The following is a 19987-nucleotide window of genomic DNA, read 5'->3' as shown; positions in this document are numbered from 1 at the left end:
AAGGGAACTTATTCCTGGAAATCCACTTTAATAAAATGAGTTTATTAACATGAAAGTTTATTTGAGCCCTGCCTAATTGGCACTTTGAAATGTTAAAATTTCATATTATAAATTTAGTTTTTATCCATTTAATAGATGACATGGAGATAATTTTTATCTCATTTGTTAAGGTGGTACTGTTGATATACACACACACACAAAAAGCTAATTAGAATTAATTTTCACTCTTCATCAGCATTACTTATTATATATGCATCCATTACTGCATATCTTTACTATGCTTGATTTTGTAGAATTCAAGGTCTTATGATATAAATTTGGCAGCATTTTTGTCATATTTCTGAAATAAGTATTTTGTTCTCGGTAAAAGTTCTAGGTAAATGCAGTTATTTAATTGTACTAGGAGACAGCATTGCATTAAATAATTTAATAAATTCAACTTCCCAAGTTTTGAATAGTGCATTTGAAGTCGTGAAATGCTGGATTACTACTACTTGATCTCTTATTTTTATGCTGCTTAATTTTTATGGTGATAGCTTTTACAAAATAGTGAATACAGCAAAAAGAAACCATATGTGTTTTGTCATGGTACTTAAGGGAAAACTAATCCATTTAAAAGGATGTAAACTGAAAGGAGAGGAGGCAATTACATCAATTTTTATATGTAAGAAACATAAGATTCTAAATATTTTGGAGTTCCTATGTTTTCATCAATATGTAATGTTAGTTTCAAAGGTTTTAAAGCTGTTCAGAAGTTTTGGGGCATTACTTTTTGGGCAGCTGCATAAGTTGAAGGCAGCTTAACTGAGAGAATTTTTTTCCCCAGAATACTTCCTGACTGGTTGGTATCGAAACCAAACCCCTTTTTTCTTTATCTTTTTCTTTTTCTTTCTTTTTTTTTTTTTGAAGAATCTTTTGACTTCTGCTAACTCTACTAGCCTAAATTTGCCATCTGCAATTTATTACGTAACAGTATTCGAATTTCGACTGGTGGATGCACTACTGAATTTCTCTTGAAATGTAGTTATGTCCCTGTAATAACCCCAAGGCAAATATTTTACCCTTTGGCAGCATAACAAGGTTTAGAACCAGTTTGTGGCCAAATTATTGATGTTTACGAAACATTAGATTTATTGGTTTCTTTTTTCCCCTCCCTTTTTTCTCCTTTTTTTGGCTTTTATCATTATTTCACGAATAAAACTGAATTTTGAGATCAGATTTTAGTAAATTTCTCCTTCTTCATTTATTTTCTTTTTTAAAAAAAACTGTAGTTATGTTTCATTATTGGTATTGTGCAACCGATCTGAACAGGCTCTTTCTTCATATAGAGCTGAAAATGCCCAGTTGATGTTTTCTTTTCATTGTAACTAGGTCCTGGAATATGTTTTGAAATGGCAAAATCCATGTTTCAAAGTAAAATAGCTGTTGAAAGATACAGATGCAAAACAGGCAAAGTTGAATCTTCTGTCTTCCTGGCAACAATGGCATAAAACTGAGTTGCTAGCTCATATTCCTGGGTTTCATGGAATTATGATTGAGGCACTACCCTTGTAGTTGCCGTTTCAAGTTTTAATGATTGGTTATGAGACATGTGCTGGATATTGGGCGGTAAGTTGACACAGATGTATGTTGACCTGTTAAGCAGATAGCTTGCTTCATATGTAACATTTCATAGTTCATGTACTTTTGTGCGTCTTTCCTAGTTTACATTTAAAACACATTTGTTGAGCTGGTCTTTAAAAACAAAAAAGAAAGTTACTATTACTGATTTTTAAAAATTGTTTAAGGAAAAGCAAGAAAAAAAATCAGTTATCAAATATGCTGGCAGGTTTGCCAAGATGCCAGATGCTTTTTAAAATAAATATCATAATAAGGGTTTTTCCCCCGTTAGAACTGGCAGGTGTAAAGACATTTCTACACAATAATTTGTTATAATTCTTAATGCAAAAATTATAGCTTGTGTTTTATTAAAACATTTGTAGTTATTTCAGTTTTGCACTCATTCAGAATATTCTCTTGTTTCTTCCAATTAATGACTTGAAACTACAAATGGACGAGGTATAGAGATGCCTATAGACTACTGTTCTTTTGTTTCCTTCTATTTAAGGAAAGAGTACATCAGTGAAATGGGAAAAGAGATTCTTGACATAGTCCTGCAATTATTGTGTTTGGATTATAGGGAGTTATTGACAGGGTATACTTTTGAGGCAAGCTTGTAGTGGTTGTGCTCTGTTACTATCACTACAAACTGAGGTACAAGATTTAAAGGAACAGGGAGGGAACTCTTTGTAATACTTGTCTTTCTCCTGCTAGGTTTCTTGAGTATTTTATTTACTTTTTCACCTGCTACATCCCTTTCTGTCAGGAATGGATATGCCTGTGAAAGTAGAAATAACTAATCAAGTAGTATTTCTCCTAACCAACAGAACAATACTTCAAATCACCTGCAATGACCCTAAATGAGAGGTTCACCTCATATCAGAAGGCTACTGAAGAACATTGCACCCGGCAAAAAAGTCCAGAAATACATAGGTATGTGGCATTGTATAAGCATTACATAAAAATGACTTCATTTAAAAATTATGATTTTGGAAAGTTAAGATATGTGTGCATTGGTTTGTAAGTATTCCTACAGCTTTGGTTTAAAGATAATGTAAAAAAGGTAATTTATTTCAATTTTATTCTATAAAGACTTAGCTTTGTATGTAAAATTTTCCAGAATTTCTCACTTTTGACACTCTTAGGGCAAAATTTCTAACAGTTGGTTTTTTATTTATTTTAAGTTTCGGTAGGCAATTGGGGTTAAGTGACTTGCCAGGTCACATCAGCTAGTAATTGTCAAGTGTCTGAGGGCCTGATTTGAACTCAGGTACTCCTGATCCAAGCCGTGCTTAAGCCACTGCTGCCACCTAGCTGTCCCAACAGTTTGGTTTGATTGAGATTCGAACATATAATGCTAAATAGTTATTCCTTTCGTTACTGGAATTATTTTGGAGGAACGCTTAGTGATGTATTTGGTAGATATTTCTGAAAACTCATTCCTCACTTTTTGGCATAGTATTCAAATATAAGGTGCTATAAAGAACTTTTTTAATGAAAACTGTTTTTATGAAACCTATTTATGAAACAAGATGGAAAAATCTCAGTTGCACATAGCAACTGTATTATTAGACCTTATCCTGCAAGATAGATAGCTTTTGTAGAACTCTGTAGATAAGTCTGGAAACACCCAAGACAAGGTTCTTAACTAAAGAACCATGTTGATTTTTGAATAAGATCTTTTTTTTGTTTGTTTTTGTGGGGTCACACAACTAGTAAGTGTCAAGTGTCTGAGAGCCTGGATTTGAACTCAGGTTCTCCTGAATCCAAGGTTGGTGCTTTATCTACTGAGCCACCTAGCTGCCCCTAGTGAATAAGATCTTTAAGAAGTTGTCTTTAATTTTCCATCTAACACTTGATTGAAGAACAACTGATTATAAATGGGATGGGGGTGGGTAGGGGTTTGTTACTAAATAGTATGGCAAGGGAATAGACAGAGATCTTTTTAAAAAGATAAGGAACCATAAAAGGCACAGTATTTTGAGAGCAAAGAGGTAAATGGGTTAACATTCCCCTAGTTTCCAAATCACTATTATAACAACAGTTGATGTGTTTTGTTTTTGTTTTGTGGGGCAATGAGCGTTAAGTGACTTGCCCAGAGTCACACAGCTAGTAAGTGTCAAGTGTCTGAGTCCAGATTTGAACTCAGGTCCTCCTGAATCCAGGGCTGGTGCTTTATCCACTGCGCCACATAGCTGCCCAGTTGATGTTTATAATGATCGCACACAAGTTAATAAGGTCATAAGTTATACTGAGAATATTCTATTTATGGAGTAGACCATGTGGAATTTCTTTTAAATAAGCTTTCCAGTGAAATTTTGAAGAAGGTTTTGTGCTTAAGTTTGATCTTTTGGAATGCTTCATTCCCCCAGTGGTGGCATATAAAAAAGTAATATAATATACATCAATATATTGCAACTGTGCTTAATTGTATTACTTTGCTAAGTCATTTTACTGGCTTAAAAAAATCCTCTACATTTTCTTTTACCAGAATAGGCAATATATAACCACAATGATAACAAATGCCCTTAATTTTAATTTGTATTAAGGAGAATTGACATCTCTCCGAGTGCCCTGAGGAAGCATACCCGCTTATCAGGAGAAGAGAGAGTTTTTAAAGAAGAAAATCAGAAGGTATGGTCTTGATGACTATTTCTATTTCCTGTTAAGTTTGGTGCCTTTGATACTTTTGCATTTAAATTCCATCAAAATGATAAGCAAAATATATAGTAATAGGTATTTCTTCCTGTTTATAATTTTAAGGAATATCTGGCATATGTGTAGATATTCATGAAGCATGTAAAAAGATACAATTTTTTGCCTTAAAAATAACATAGTCTGACTTAGACATTGAATAGACTCGAAAGGTATACTTTTTTTTTTTTTTTTTGGTAAGGCAGTTGGGTCACACAGCTAGTGAGTGTCAAGTGTCTGAGGCCGGATTTGAACTCAGGTCTTCCTGAATCTAGGGCCGGTGCTCTATCCACTGCACCACCTAGCTGCCCCTGAGGAGTTAGTTTTATAGAGGAAGAAAAATGATATGATTATAATAAGGTAATGATCAGAACTTTGATCTTTTGGGTCTGGATTTGTGTGTTAATTGGTGTAGAGTTAATGCTCAGTAAGGAAATGCCCTTTATCAAAAAGTCTGGCAGCTATGCTGCATTTTATAATTTGAGAGTTTCAAGGGCACTGAGAGGTAAAGGGACTTGTTCAGGGACACATCAACCAGTAGAAGATTAACCCAGGTGTTCTTACTATGGATATTTTTCCATTGTGCCACACTGACTCATGAAACAGGTAGAAGCAATAAAATGAATGCCTTAATTTCTAAGCAGCTAACCTAGTATTGGCTTATATGGAAATATGGACATCCAGGAAAACAAAAAGCATATTCCTTTCTTAGTGAGTGGTTAGTAATGTGTTTGTGGATTGTCTAAGAACCTAACCACCATTTTTAATGCTTTTCTCATATGAGAGTTTGTTTTGAGTTCCAAGCATCTGATTTACAAACGAACCCTTGGAGCATAAGCCTTTTTGAACTTTGCAACAGAAAATCTGCATGTTGGAAAAATAAGGCCTAACTTGTAAATTTGTGAGAAGCCAGTGGAACGGAGTAAGCATGGAACCAAGTGGCAAAGTGAAAGATAATTTTTACCTTCTTTTGTTATATAAATCCATTTACATGCCAGATGTGTTTTTGAAGAGCAGAATGGTAGAAATGTGCAAAGGGTGGAGCTAACCTGAAATGTATTTCTTCCTTTTCAGGATGTAAATTTTCACGTTGTAAATTGTTTAATAGGGCATGACATTAATAATATCTACTAAAGACCTACACTGCTGGCCTCCCCATGCTCTATACTATAACCCTGGATTCTTGGAAGTCTTTGCCAACAGTGACATTTCTGACAGGCACTACTAAGCTGAAAAAAGACAGTTAGTTTGGGCCTTGGTGATTCCATGATCTGAGGACCAAACTCATAAGTTTGGCCAATAGGTTGGCCACAAGGTGACAATGTTTTGGCCAAAAAATTTCTCTCAAATCACCACAAGTTTGTGTGGGAGTTGTAGTTTGTGTTTCTGACAGGGGAGAAACCATAGTGATGAAATCACAAATCCTTGAAGTATTGTTAATAGGTTTCAAGTGCCTATAATAAACTCTTACTGGGTTGAGAAGTTATTAAACTTGACCACTTTTGTGTTTGGGGTGTGAACGTGTCATATGATATTTTAATGGATCTTTTGCTGTATTTTGACATTTTCGGCTAATTAATTTTCCTTTGGTAGTTTTTGTTATAGATGTTGGAAATTAGTGGTAACCATGATGAGTTTGGTGCATATGTGCATGCAGGTGTCTGACAAATGGCATGTGTATATTGATTTATTTATACATATGTGGGAGGGTAAGGATATAAAAAATCTGTTTGACTAAATAGGTAGACACATTCCCTTCATTCTATTCTTTGGCTTTTGAAGTTCTTAAGGATAACATAAACTGAAAAGGTTTTGGGGAAACATAGTATTGTGAGGTCAAGGACTATGTCTAATTCTTTTTGTATCTTCCACAGCACCTAGCACAGTGTCTTGAACGTAGTAGGCAGTCAATAAATATTTGTTGACTGATGTGAATGAATGATCATTTAAGATCCTGTGCTGGAAACTTAAAAGCAGTGATATTCAGACTGTGATAACTCAAGCTTCATTTAGCTCTTTCAGGCCAGGTACAGCCTATGTTTTCTGTAGTTTAGAATGTTATTTTATACAGACTCTAATTGGATGTATGGTAGCATTGTGACTTTTTTTAATGGCAAAGGCAAAAGTGGCTCCAGAGTCATCTAACTGTGAGTACCACTGCTTTAAAGATTAAAAACCATGATGCAGCAGGTCATAAGTAGCAGGAAGACATTGCATTGACACCTCTTTCCTTACTTCCCCTCTTTTTTTCTTTCTTTCACGATGGGATTTTGATTCTAGTTTTGGCTCTATGTATGGGGATGAAAAGAGCAAAAGTAAGAGGCTTGTTGCTTTTCTTTTTTCCTCCATTATTGCAAGAGCAAAAATATATACATCTTAGTGTCTTGGAGCATTTTATGTATTTAGTAAATAGTTTTTATTCCCATCATTGATTACTTGGATACTTATAAAGTTTAGCCTCTTAGTGATTATATAATCCTACCCCCACCCCATATACATTCCTTCATCTTACCAAATGCATAACAGTTTGCAATCAATTCAATTGATTTTTTTAATGAATGAAATTTCTTTAAATTAATGGCTATTGCAATACCTTATTGAAAGATGGTAGAAATATGGGTCTAGGTTACTGAATTCAGGATTGGGGAATTAACATATTTCTGACTTTGCCTCTCCTATGTTTCAGTTTAATTGTTCACTTGAAAATTACAAAAAGTGACTCTTCTGTTATTGTTATTCAGGACAGTTGGTCAAGTATGTGACCCCAAGCTCATGAGTCTTTTGGTATTTAAAAAAGCTATTAAAAAAGAAGCAACTATCCTTGGCCACAGAGTCTACTTTTAATACTAGCTACTCAAAAGTATGTTAGTGGAACAAGGGACAGTGAATGATAGTGTGCACAAATCTTCATTGATATGATTAAAAATATCTGCTCATTCCTTGTTGTCTGTTGCATACTATGTAAGGGACAACACATTTTATTTTATTTTTTTAAAAAGCTTGTAACATTCACTGGAAAATTAACTTTTAGAATATCTCCCTTCCCCTAAATCCATTGTGATATTTTCCCTTAGATTTTCAGGGAAATAATATAAGTACGTATTATAAAAAATTAACTAGTATGTAGTATATATTATACCATATTCTTTCTGCCATTAAAATTCCAGGTTAGATATGGGTAGATAGGTTGGCTATGTTTTTCACTTTTATTTACATTTTAAATGCTTTATTTTACATTTTTTCCCTTCATAGGGAGATAAAAAATTAAGGTGTGATTCTGCTGATCTTCGACATGACATTGATCGTCGAAGAAAAGAAAGAAGTAAAGAACGGGGGGATTCCAAGGGCTCCAGGGAATCCAGTGGTTCCAGAAAGCAAGAAAAAACTTCTAAAGATTACAAAGAATACAAATCTTACAAAGATGACAGGTAATTGTTAAAATGATCTAAGTAGGTTTTAGCTTCTAATTAGCCTTTTGTAATTGTCAGCTTAATTGCTTTCAATTTCACTGTGTAATCGAATGTTTAAATTTAAACAATTAAAATTATTTGTTTTACAGCAAAAATGTATTTGTCTTTTACACGGCTTATGGTGGATGAGGACAAAAACTTTGGAATAGCAAGCTAACACTGAAAAAAAAAAATGACAAATTAATGTGTCCTATTATCCAGGCTACATCAGGAGGTTGGACTTCAATGCAGTGCATTTCTAGAAACAGTTTGTGTAAGAACTTTGGTTCGTTATGCTTGATTCCGCACTTTTTCAACTCATAACACCCAGAGTACAAGAATTTTAAAATGATGGCCAGACTTTTTTTTTTTTTAAACATGGGTGAGATGGGGGGAGGAAGTACTAATTTTTAAGAAGTATCAGTGTGTACTAGTCTTTCTTAGTAATATTTCCATGGATACTGTGTAGCAGTGGTAAGAGTTACTGCAGGTATGAACCTCTTGGGTGTTTGTTAGGATCATGTAAATCTGATCACCATTAGTGCCAAATGTTATTACTTTTATACACACATATGCATATATTTATATTAACTAACTAGTGAAATTAAAGTGTTGTTTTAGATTTTTAAAATTGCTATTCATTGGATCAGTGTGGATTTTATTTGTGCCTCCTTATTTTATTGGTCTCTGTAGTATTATACATTTTGTACTTCTATTTGGTGATACATAGGGACCATATCTTATCATCTGTTGGTCATGAGTATGTAGATATTTCAATTATGTTGAATCAGGTAGCTACTTTGACACTTTGCCTGTGAGGCATCCTGCTCTTGATTTCCTTTTCCAAGAAAAGCAAATTAAAAGAAACTAATAATTGAAATTTTAAAATACAGAAACTTGTTCTTATAGTTTGCTGCCTCCTGACTGGCTGGCTACAGTATGTCTTTTCCACGAACAAAATAAAATCAAAATGTGGAAGGAGAATGAAAACTGAAAATGTATCCAAGTTTAACATGCAATTATTTCACTTTTGCATTATTTTTAATAATCCAGAGCTTAAAAAACAAACCCAAAGATCTCCTATAGTTTTAAGATTCTACAGATTGTTCATCATTTTAAAAATAGCACACAGTGTTGTTTTTTTTTTCTATTTTTACAGTAAACATAAAAGCAGAGACCAAGACCGTTCTCGATCTTCATCCTCTTCATCATCCTCTTCCTCAGCAAGCTCTCGAGAAGAAAAAGAAAGTAAGAAGGAAAGAGAAGAAGAATTTAAAACCCACCATGAACCAAAAGAATATTCAGGCTTTACAGGAGTCGGCCGACCCAGAGGAACTTTTGTAAGTTCTGAAATTTTCTGGTGTTCTCAGGGAATTGTATTACACATAGAGTGCCATCTAATGGATCTGCTATAAGATAGTACCTGTAATTGTTTATTATTCTTAAAGTTAATTCCACTGACAGTAGAAAGCCTGGCACTGGATATGCTGCTGTCAGTAGTATATCTTCAGTAAATGACAACAAGTTATTGTAGCACATTTAAGAGGCAGAATGGAGAGAATGGTGGACTTGGAGTCAGGGAGCCCTGCGTCAAAGCCCACCTCTGACATAAAACTGTGACCATAGGCAAGTCACTTAATTCTTCTGAGCCGTAGACAATTTTTAAGACTGTAAGTTAGGCTGATTACTATCTGGGTCCGTGAAGGGGACTTCCCACATTGATGAAACCACAGGTCCTTGGTTTAATGATGAATATAAACTAGGCAGTTTACCTGGCTCTGGAAGTGATTATGATTATCCTTTAAATCTCCATAGAACGAGAGTTTGTATTTTGAAGAAGGCAGGGACAGTTATTTTCCTTTGTGTGAAATCTGATATTCCTGCCACTTATGATTTTGATTCTTACTCTGTGTCAAGCTCCCTGGTAAATGAGAGGGTGAATGAAGACCAGAGGCTGTAGTAAAAAATCCTTGGCTTGTAGTAGGTCAGAGGATTCATATATTTGGTGGCTCTACAGTGATCTCTAAAGAAAGTAGAGCACTTTGTTGTGAGAAAACAGAAACAACTGAATGTTTCTATACTTTGAGTATAGTCTTTGAAGTCTCCCTTTTTTATAGTGTTTTTTTTTTGTTTTGTTAATCTTGTACATTTCCACCAATTTCTAGTGGGCAGAATTTTTTCTGATCATACAAACTTGATATTTTCACTCCTCATGGGCTTGAAAGAGGCAGGACAAATAATGCAGTGAAATAATGGTTTGCATGTAACTTAACAGCTTTTGACTGCCTAACTAAACAACTTTGTTAATGTTAATCAGTTTCGAATTAGAGGCAGAGGAAGAGCCAGAGGAGTTTTTGCTGGGACAAATACTGGTCCAAACAACTCAAATACTACTTTTCAAAAGAGACCGAAGGAAGAGGAATGGGATCCAGAATATACCCCAAAGAGCAAGAAGTACTTCTTGGTGGGTGTTAGAAATCTGTGTGTTTGGTTTGCATTCTTTTTTAAAACATACTGGGTGAATAAGTTTTAGTATAGGCATCCTTCATGCTAATAAATTTCTAAATAAAATTTCACCATAATGTTTATAACACAAAGAAGAAATGTTACATGTTTTTAGCTATCTAGTAGTGTAGATAGTTTTCAAGTGCTTTTAATCCCTTTGGCTAATACTCTGGTTCCACATCTTGTGTGTTCCAGTGTAGGGCAAACTATAAGTGGATGGCAGCCATAGTTAGCATGGAATATTATAATTTCTCTTAGCTTTGTGTGTTTATTTAAATGCCATTTTGGTACAAAGTTGATCTTAAGACAGATTTTACAAACCATGGTAGCATTTTCTTTTTTTGAAGTAAAATAAACCCAAACAAAACTTAAAATATATATTTTAAAATAGTTCATGGAGAGACTTATCTTAGTACGTGTGAATTGTTTAGTGGGCGTTTTTAATTGGGGAAAGAGCTCATCCCAGGTAGACCCCATGGCAGATTAATCTAGGCATTTCACTGGTATTGAGATGAGACTCATTTGCTAGGAAACACCTTTCCACAAACTGAATAGGACAGGAGGGGAAAAGGTTTTATTTGAGACAAAATTAATGGCATAGTGTGAGTTGAAATAGTATGATTAAGGAAAAAAGGCATCCTGATTTTCAGGAGAACCAATCAAGCTTTGGGATGTAGCATATTATTTAGCTTGAATCATTTTCTTTGGTCATTCTCATATAGGCCAGTTTTCCTTCCTTCCCCAGACTCTAAAAGAAAATATTTCAAGAAATATTTCTCTGAAAATGTGAAAGTTAATGGATCACAGTGGGGAAAGTAATATTTATAAAATTTTGCTTTATATACAGCTTTTTAAGGACTGTTCTTAGTCCTTGGGATATATATATATATATATATATATATATATATATATATATATATATATATTGTCCAGTTTGCTTGACATTTAGCTAATTTCGCTAGTGGGTGCTACAGCAATGTTCCTTTTTAAATAAGTCACTTCTTTTTTGGAGGTGGTAGTAGTGGTAAAACATTTTACAAAATGTTAATGGTTATTTCTCCAGTTTAATCACCACCAAAAAAACCTGAACTGAGTTAAACATATAAACCTTATGATGTTTCTTAGTTTGGAATTAGTCACTCTTCTACCCAGTATTTAAATTTAAATTCATATTAAGGTAATTCCTTTATATTGTTAAAAATTTAGGTACAGATAACTTTTTCCTCCATATCACTTCCAGGTAGCATTGATACAGGCTATAGCTGCTCCTACCTCCATAAGGAGGCAGCTTGGTATGAACATAATTACATTGGTTTCTTGTCTACTTTTAGGTATAATTTTCTTGATTAAATAGATTTTTGTGAATAAATTTCATGTTCCAGATTTTTGAGAGTTACGATTAGATGGAATAGCTTTTATGTCTTTCTGGCAATGCAGTTTTTCAGGATTAAGATTGACTTTTCTGTCCTTGGAGTTTCCAATTTGGTAGTCCTCTATTAAGTATAGTGACTTTCACTATGTTTTATTGTATAATTATTTGTTTACCTTATAGTTATTCAAGAGTTTTACAAATCACAAAGGACAAAAAAGGGCTATTTCAAGAATTAAGCTGCATGTAAATAAGAGGAACGGTTTAGAAAAAACTGCCATTGTATCACTTAATTTATATAAGAAGCAGCTAAGTTCTATTAAAGTCTAATTTTAATCAGAGCAAAATATTTCAAATTGATGATCTTTCTATTTACTGATTAATTTCCAAAGCTTACTTAACTTGTGCCCTGATTTACATTCTATTAATAAATAGTTTTGATTACATATGTCAGTTTGAATTTCATATTATGAAACTAAACTCCACTAATTGCTTTGAACAGGATACAGTGGTTCAAATAATTTTTGAGTAGAACCTCAAATGGATTGACTATTAGGAGTGCACAAGGGAGTTAACAGATAAAACCTGGTAAATTATTTAATGAAAAAGATCTATAGTATGATAGTAAAACATTTCCCATTCCATTGGGTGGTTTTTAGGGCATTTAGAAAACTAAATGTTTAAGACTCTAAATTTGATATGTAGTGTCCAAGTTAGTTGGTATTGCTACATTGAGGCATAATAGATAAACAGCAGCAAGGAGGACAAGTCATTGAACCTCTCTGTCCTCCTATAGGCAACTCTGACCACAGGTCTAATCTCTGACCACAGGTCTAATCTCTATCTTGGTCACATCATTATGTTTTTTTCTGAAATTTCCCATAACACTCCATGGATGAAGGTACCTGTGATACCTTGGATTACAGATAGCTGATGTTATAAAAATTTCATTTCTAAACTGTGAAAATGAGAAAGGTCACAACTGTTAAGGAGCACAGAATACCGAAGAGAAGCTGCTGCAGTCATCCCAGTGCTGGGTCAGTGGTGATAGTTTAGCCTAACAACCTTCTGGTGGTGTATGAATTATATCGAAACCCCCCAGAAGGGCTAGAAGGAATTAAGAGTTTTATATGTTTTACCCTTTCTTTTAAAAGGGATTCATTCAAAATGTGGTTGCAGTGCTTTGTGATAGAAAAGAGGACTGGACAGAGTTGGCATGCCTGGGTTCTAGTCTTGCTTATGGCCCATATTAGGTTTTTGCCGTTGAGCACATTTTAACCAGTTTGACTAGATCAGGTGGTGTTAGCATTTTTTGTGTCATGGACCCCTTTGGTCTGGTGAAACGTATGGATCTCTTCTCGCAGTATTTTTAAATTCATAAAATACATAAGATTACAAAGGAAAACAATTATGGTGAAATTGAATTGTCAGTTTTTAAAAAGAAAACAAGTCCTGGACCCCAGGTTAAGAACCCCATGATCTAAATGATCTTTTAAGCTCCAGTTTAGCTCAGGGTTTAGTTCTTGGCTCTTTGACATGTAAAGCCAATGTGAGAATTTCAGGATCAAAAGTTTCTTTGGAATTTATCATCAAAAGCCTTGTTTGGCTCCTCATTCCTGAGGGAGGAGATTGCCAGGTTTGATACCTTCTCCCCCCATTTTTGCCACCTCTTTTCTCTCCTTGAAAGCATACTTTAAATCTGCTTTTAGGAGAGGATATTTCCTTTTAGCCCCTATTTGGGGCCCTGAACACTAGCTCCTTTTTCATTGCTTACAAAATCAAGGAGAGGAGTATACCTTGCTCTATAGGCCTCAAGGAAATAGCTTTCAAAGGTGGAAGCTTTGAGAAGGAGCTGAGGTTTAGGGAAGCATGCCTGGAAGTCTCCTGCCTCTCTTCTTCCGGGGACCTTCTCTCAAGTGTCAACTAGTTAATTAATCTCTCTTCAACAACAAACTAGGAGTAACTATTTTCTCAACTGTCTCTCAGAATTGATTTCTATTCTTCTTAAATTGTCCTTCCCCAACATTTCTTGCCAAAAAACATTTAATAGAAAGCCATGCAATAGAATTTAAAGACTTTAAACTGGTATTTGGTTTAAGGCAATTTTAATTGGGCTTGGAATTAGATTGACGCTTCCATTACATTTAGTGGTCCAGTTAGTGGGGCAGTTTCAATTTGGCACAGTCTCAAAATAATGTATTTTGTAGCATAAACTTTGGAACTCATTCCTGGAATTTAGGCAGTCTACTTTAATGAGAGTGAGTGAGTGTGTGTGTGTGTGTGTGTGTGTGTGTGTGTGTGAAATTTTTCCCTCTGTAAATACAATTCCTTATGAATATGTTGGAACACATTAATAAAGGATTTGAGATTTAATTGGCAAAGTATGATTAGGATATGTTGGAATCTGTCAGTACTAATTAGGTGTGTCAAATGCTCAAATATCTTCTGCTTAATGTACACAGAGATATATCTTGAAATTTTCAAATGAAAGAAAGTATTAGTGCTTATTGAATATTCACTCAATTTCTTATGGAACTCTTCAGTTTTGCGAAGAAATACAAGCAGGCTAAAAATGGTCATAATTATCCAGCTGTCCCAAGCAGCCATGATTCTCCTTGTGGCTTATAGAATTAACCTTTTCAGGATTTCATTTATTTGGAATTATTTTCTCTCCCCTTCTTTCCCTTGTTCCTCATTTAGAAGTGGGCAACGTCTCACTTACTAGTGGCTCATGTAATTTATAAATATAGAGCTGTACATAACCTCATTTATAGAATGCTTCAAAGAGAAGCTGATAGAACAGAGCCATCTATTAATATTGAGGATTCATATGATCAAGGTTAAGTTTTGGAAATGTATAGGGAAAAGAGTAATACTTGATTGAAAATTCCGTATATTGATAGACTTTATAACAACCTACCAGTTTATGATTGGCTTCAAAAGAAGGGATCCTTATAAGATGGAAAACATAACATTTGGTTATGGGCCTGGAGTCTCCTCAATTTCAGCAGGTCTATCTGACAAATTTACATGTTAAAAAAGATACTGGAGACTGGCTAACAAATTGTTTTCTAAACATCTACTTCATAAATGTACAATTTTGAAATCAACACTTAGCTGATTATCATCATATTTTAAGTGGGCTCAAAGGCATCTCACCGATTATTTTTAACATTCCTTTAGCATGACGACAGGGATGATGGTGTGGATTATTGGGCCAAAAGAGGAAGAGGCCGTGGCACTTTCCAACGTGGCAGAGGGCGGTTTAACTTCAAAAAATCAGGTAGCAGTCCAAAATGGACACATGACAAATACCAAGGGGATGGGATTGTTGAAGATGAAGAAGAGACCATGGAAAATAATGAAGAAAAGAAGGACAGACGCAAAGAAGAAAAGGTAGAAAATTCCAACTTGTCAGTGAATTGAAGAGCAGATTTCCATCAGTGTGGGATAGGAGGGTGACAATTTGCTAAAACTTAGTAAATCTAATTTTATAAACAGAGCTTGCTATGGTTTATATATGGTATGTAGTTCCCCCCCTGGCTCTGTTAATCTTCACTTTCTGTGTTTTTTTTTATTATAGGAATAGTAAATCTGAAGTAAGATTGCAACTGAGAGCAGAACTTGCACCAACCATTTTTTTACGTGATTTTTTTGTTTTCAAAAACGAATGTAAGCATTTTACTTAAATTTTACTGTTTGCAAGTAGTCTGTAGAATTTTTGTTTTAAGTCTTTGAATATCTCAATAATAGTAGAGTGTATGTTGAGGATTGTACTGAAGCAAAGTAGAAAGTTGCTACGTACCATATTTGTAACTATCAACTTTAAAAAAAAAACAACTTTTACTGTTTTTGTTATATGCATTGTAATTCTGCTTTGTCTATAAGATATGGTCAAGTACAACTCTGTGAAAGTTCTGATTTTTCCCTCCCCTTGTTTGTCAGTGTTTTATTCTGAAGTAAACTTTAGTGCTATATATATACAAATCCCTGAACAGAAATTGTTTATATAAATCGTTAATTATTTTAACAGTACACACTTGTTAGCAGCTTACTTAGGTAGAACACATTACACTGTAGGGTGACCAGTCTTTGAAGTGTACCACAGAACAAGTTGTGTTGCTTTGGTAAACTAATAATAAACACATACAACACTACAGTGAGTGTTTTAAAAGGGGGAAAATACCATTTTTGCTCAGTCTAACAGTTGAGAAGTAGAAAAGGTAAGCACTTCTCATTATATACATAATATTAAAATCAGATTAGTTTGATGAAATGATTTTCTACCGAGAGCAAGGAATAAGTAAAAATGCAGGAAAGCTTTAGAGAACTCACTGTTGGCACTCTTTGAGGACTGATTCATGGTCTTGGACAATCGACTACTCTTTGAGGAACGAAATTGGTCTGTAACTGACATTATAGATAAAACTCCACTGTACTAAGTTTAAAAACCCTTCAATGCTCGTGATGTGGCTGATGGGGCTAGTATGAGAAAGACCCTACAGAAAAATTTTCATGTAGATGGTTGCAGGGCTGAAATATTTAATGGAAAGAAAATATTCACATTTTACTTGATTTTTTAAAAAGTGGAATGTCTTAGTTTAAAAAAGATCAGCTACATATAAACCTTAGGCAGTGTTTTGAATAATTTGTTTTTCAAATTTCACCAATAAAAAGTTTTTGTCAGGAAATTTGTTGCAGCATCAACCCAGCTTGCATTTGTTTCTGTTTGTTAAAATGGCTTTATCATTTTCTTTTTGGAGGTTTTCTTCAGGCACATAGTCTGGCAAACAGAATTGTCTTCATTAGTATTTACAGCTTTAAAAGGAATAAATATCAGAAATAGTTAAAATTAAATGTTATAATTCAAGCCCTTATCATAATTGGGGAAAAAAGGAAATTCCTTCTTTTCAGATTTGAGGAGCCAAAATAGCCATGCACAAATGCTTGCTGTTTCTGTTAAGTCTTTAAATGAAATTAAATCCTTCCCTCCCTTCTACCCTCATTTTTGATCAATATATGAGATTTGGACACCTTGGTGGTTGCAACAATAGCATTTGCTAAAAGCTGGTTTTTAAAAAATGGGGTTGGGTTGGCAGAATAAAAGGAAAAGCAAAAGAAAACAAATTATGCATGTTTTCCCTGTACTAATTTGTTAACCTTAATTTGCTTATTAAAACAAGGAAATACTTGTCAAAGCAAAAAAAAAATGCATATCATTGCCATTATTTAGGAAATAACTGAGGTACCATCTTATTAGAGTTGATAATCTCAAAGAAAACACATTTTCTTGGACACTTTAGTAGCATTTGCTAGGTAGATAATTTATTTTAACATTTGCTACTCTTAGAAGGGACACTCACTATGCACTGCTGTACATTTTTGTCTTTCACTGAAGAAAATGAGTGCTTCTCTGTGGTAGGGAACTAGATAGGACCTTGTAGTTAAAAGGCTATCCTGAGAGAGAACATCACATCAAGTTTTGAAAGAATATACACTGCTTTAACTTACTTTGTGTACAACAGATTTTTGTTACGTTACTTCCCTAATTAAGAGGGAAGAATCCCAGATGGGGATACAAATGCATGTCTTTTCAGAGCCCAGGGTAAAGCACAGTGTGCTTTTTTTCGATCCACAATTTAGCTTCATACTTACTGACATGTACACCAAAGCTAAATTGCTCTTGTTAAGAAATTGTCTAATGTTTACAGTAGCAGGAAATATTAACCCTTTGGTACCTGCATTGACAGACTTCCTTTTGCCCAGAGAAGGGAAACAAAATGAACCAAAGGATGTTTCCAGGAAGGATTAAGAAAGCTGCTTAATCACAAGAAGGCCATGACTCAGTTCTTAGGTGTGTATACCTTCCAACATCCTAGGAGTTTTACTATTAAATGCAAAGTATATTTTTTACAATATCAGACTGCTTTAAGGAGTCTTCATTCCTTTGACACAGTTTAAATCAGTGTTGGGCATTAATCTGAGAAGTCTTCCCCAGTAAGGATGGCTATATAGATGATTAGATGACTCCATTCAGTGTGATGTATATTGCAATAGGGACCCTTGTAAATTGTCATATGCCAATAAAATGTCATAAGTGGTAATGTGTTATTGTTTGATTACCATAATTAAGAATAATTTTTCCTCCTATCAGAGTAGTTTCTATAGCCTCTTCTTAGAAATTAGATTAAATGCCTTCTGAAAACTAGCTGTATGCTGAATTCTGCTCCAAGGATATGGAAATGCTTTACTTTCTCAAACCTCATATCTATTAGATGGCCTATGGCATTATCAGTAATAGAAGCTAAACCAAATATTTAGCCATTTGTGTCACTATTTTGAGAAAGTATATACTTATGTAATGTGGGATGGAAATGCATCTGGTTTTATTTAAACAAACATTCATGGAAGGTACTGTGTCTAGGTGTTAGGAAAACAAAATGAAATAGACTGACTCTACTTCTCAAAGAGAGCTAGTCATTAGTGGTTTAAATACCAAATACTAAAATTTCACTGTCTAATTAATTCTTTGCCAAAAAAGGGCAGGGGGAGGAAGAGAAAGCTACCATTATCTACTGCTGTGGTAACATCTGATTTAACTCTTATAGTACATCTCCCAAGAACTATTTGAAATGTAAAGTTGATGACCACTTTGGTTTTGAACAAAGCTTCCTTCACATAAGATGTCTTATGATCTAAGGAAAATGGAAAATAAATGGTATTAATACAAATAGTAATTTCATTGGTTCCTTGATCTCATTGACGTGGGCACTTTATCAGTGCAGACTGCCACTCATCCTTGCTTTCTCACCCTCTGTGAGGCTTAGAAAGAAGAAACTAAAATGGAGACCTTTCCTTAGCAGGAAGTTTTTCACAAAAACGAGAATTTTGCTTTCTACCATATGCCTTTTATTAGCTTACACAATGACCTGATGAAGTAGTTATAACAAATAATGCATTTTGTACAGTATTGGCTGCTGGCCTACTTGCCAATTCTTAATTGTCTCCCTGAAGGAAGAAAATTATTTAACTTAGGCCCCAGCAACTAATGGCCTTTACCTTGTTATAGCCACAGACTACAGCCCATCCCTGACCATCCAGCTTTGTAAACATATGCTACTGGTTGAAAAGGAGAATATGAGAACAGCACAAATTCATCACCACTCCTGGAAAAACAACTCAGAGTACTCACCTCATTATCTAGTCCTTGGATTTGAAGGGTAATAGTCTTTGCTGTCTTATTTGAATTAGTAAGGAAAGACTTTGTTTTAAAGTTGTTTAGAAATTCTGGACTACTTTTAAAGGAAACATTCATTGCACTTTGTATCTTTTTGGTAAGAAGCTGAATATTGTCACCAGTATCACTTCTGCATAAAGAAAAAGGATATATGCTTTTTGTAGAGTTTTTTTTTTTAACTTTAATGATTTAATGATAATTATCTAAATGGATTGTTCTGGTAGTCCTTGTGTGACAAACCAGTTCACTTCCCTTATGTGAAAGAAACTAAGCAATTTCTCAGTAAGGAAGCAACAGTACTTAGGTAACATTACTGAGTCAGTTCCTTCATCTACTTAAATTTCTTGAATACAGAAATGGGACATTATGTTAGGGCCTAGTGCTCAATGTGAAAACTTGAATTTCACTGCGGAAATTATTGAAAAGAAAATCCTCACGGTAATCCTGGGGGAGAGGTGCTATTATTATCATTCCCTTTTTACAGGTGAGGAAACTGAGGCAAACAGAGGTTAAGTGTCTTTAACTAGGGTCAACAAAGATTCAAACACTTACTCTAAGTCCATTTCCACTATAGCACTTTCTGCATGCTGGGTTTTGTTTTTTTTTACAGTGGACTATATCTTCACAGTATGACAGCTGACATATATAATGTCCTTCTTGGGTTTGCTGATGTTTTGACTTAGTATAGCAAAATGTAGGCTTGAATTGTTTATAGATAATTGACAAATGTAGAAAAGCTTTTTTAAAAATTAGAAGTATTTTATTATTTTCCAGTTACATGTAGAGATAGTTTTCAGCATTTGTTTATATAAGATTGCCAATTTCAAATTTTTCTCCCTCCCCCCTCACTTAGCGCACGAGCATGCGCACGCACACAACAACAACATTTAACATATTTCTGCATCAGTCATGCTATAAGAGAAGAATCAGCAATAAGGAAAAACCTCAAAATAGAAAAACAACAGCATCAAAACCAAAAGAAATCAGCATTCATATTCCAGTTCTTTTTTTTCTGGATTTGTAGAGCCTTTTCCATCATGAGTCTCCTGGAGCTTTCTTGTACCATTGTATTGGTGAGAAGAATCCACTCTGTCACAGTTGATCAACACATAATATTGATGATACTGTGTATAA

General features: G+C 34.4%; 1 protein-coding gene across 8 annotated transcripts in view; it reads left to right on the top strand.

Moving 5' to 3' along the window:
- BCLAF1 (BCL2 associated transcription factor 1) overlaps window positions 1-17716 on the top strand; it is a 41170-nt gene extending 23454 nt beyond the window's left edge. For 3 of the 8 annotated variants that reach the window (XM_043962421.1, XM_043962420.1, XM_043962422.1), the window contains 6 exons: window positions 2427-2532; window positions 4149-4233; window positions 7546-7721; window positions 8902-9082; window positions 10060-10206; window positions 14800-17716. In XM_043962421.1, coding sequence (XP_043818356.1) covers window positions 2427-2532; window positions 4149-4233; window positions 7546-7721; window positions 8902-9082; window positions 10060-10206; window positions 14800-15042 — 938 coding nt within the window. In that variant the 3' untranslated portion in view covers window positions 15043-17716. Of the gene's footprint in view, window positions 1-2426; window positions 2533-4148; window positions 4234-7545; window positions 7722-7852; window positions 8017-8901; window positions 9083-10059; window positions 10207-14799 lie in introns of those variants that run through there. The other 5 variants (XR_006352729.1, XM_043962424.1, XM_043962423.1 and 2 more) reach the window with 5 other exon arrangements.
- The last annotated feature ends 2271 nt before the right edge of the window (window positions 17717-19987 follow it).

Source organism: Dromiciops gliroides, chromosome 4, assembly GCF_019393635.1.
Source record: "Dromiciops gliroides isolate mDroGli1 chromosome 4, mDroGli1.pri, whole genome shotgun sequence".
Taxonomy (NCBI): Eukaryota; Metazoa; Chordata; class Mammalia; order Microbiotheria; family Microbiotheriidae; genus Dromiciops; species Dromiciops gliroides.
The sequence above is the reverse complement of the archived record's forward strand: the minus strand, read 5'-3'. Positions and strand labels throughout refer to the sequence as shown.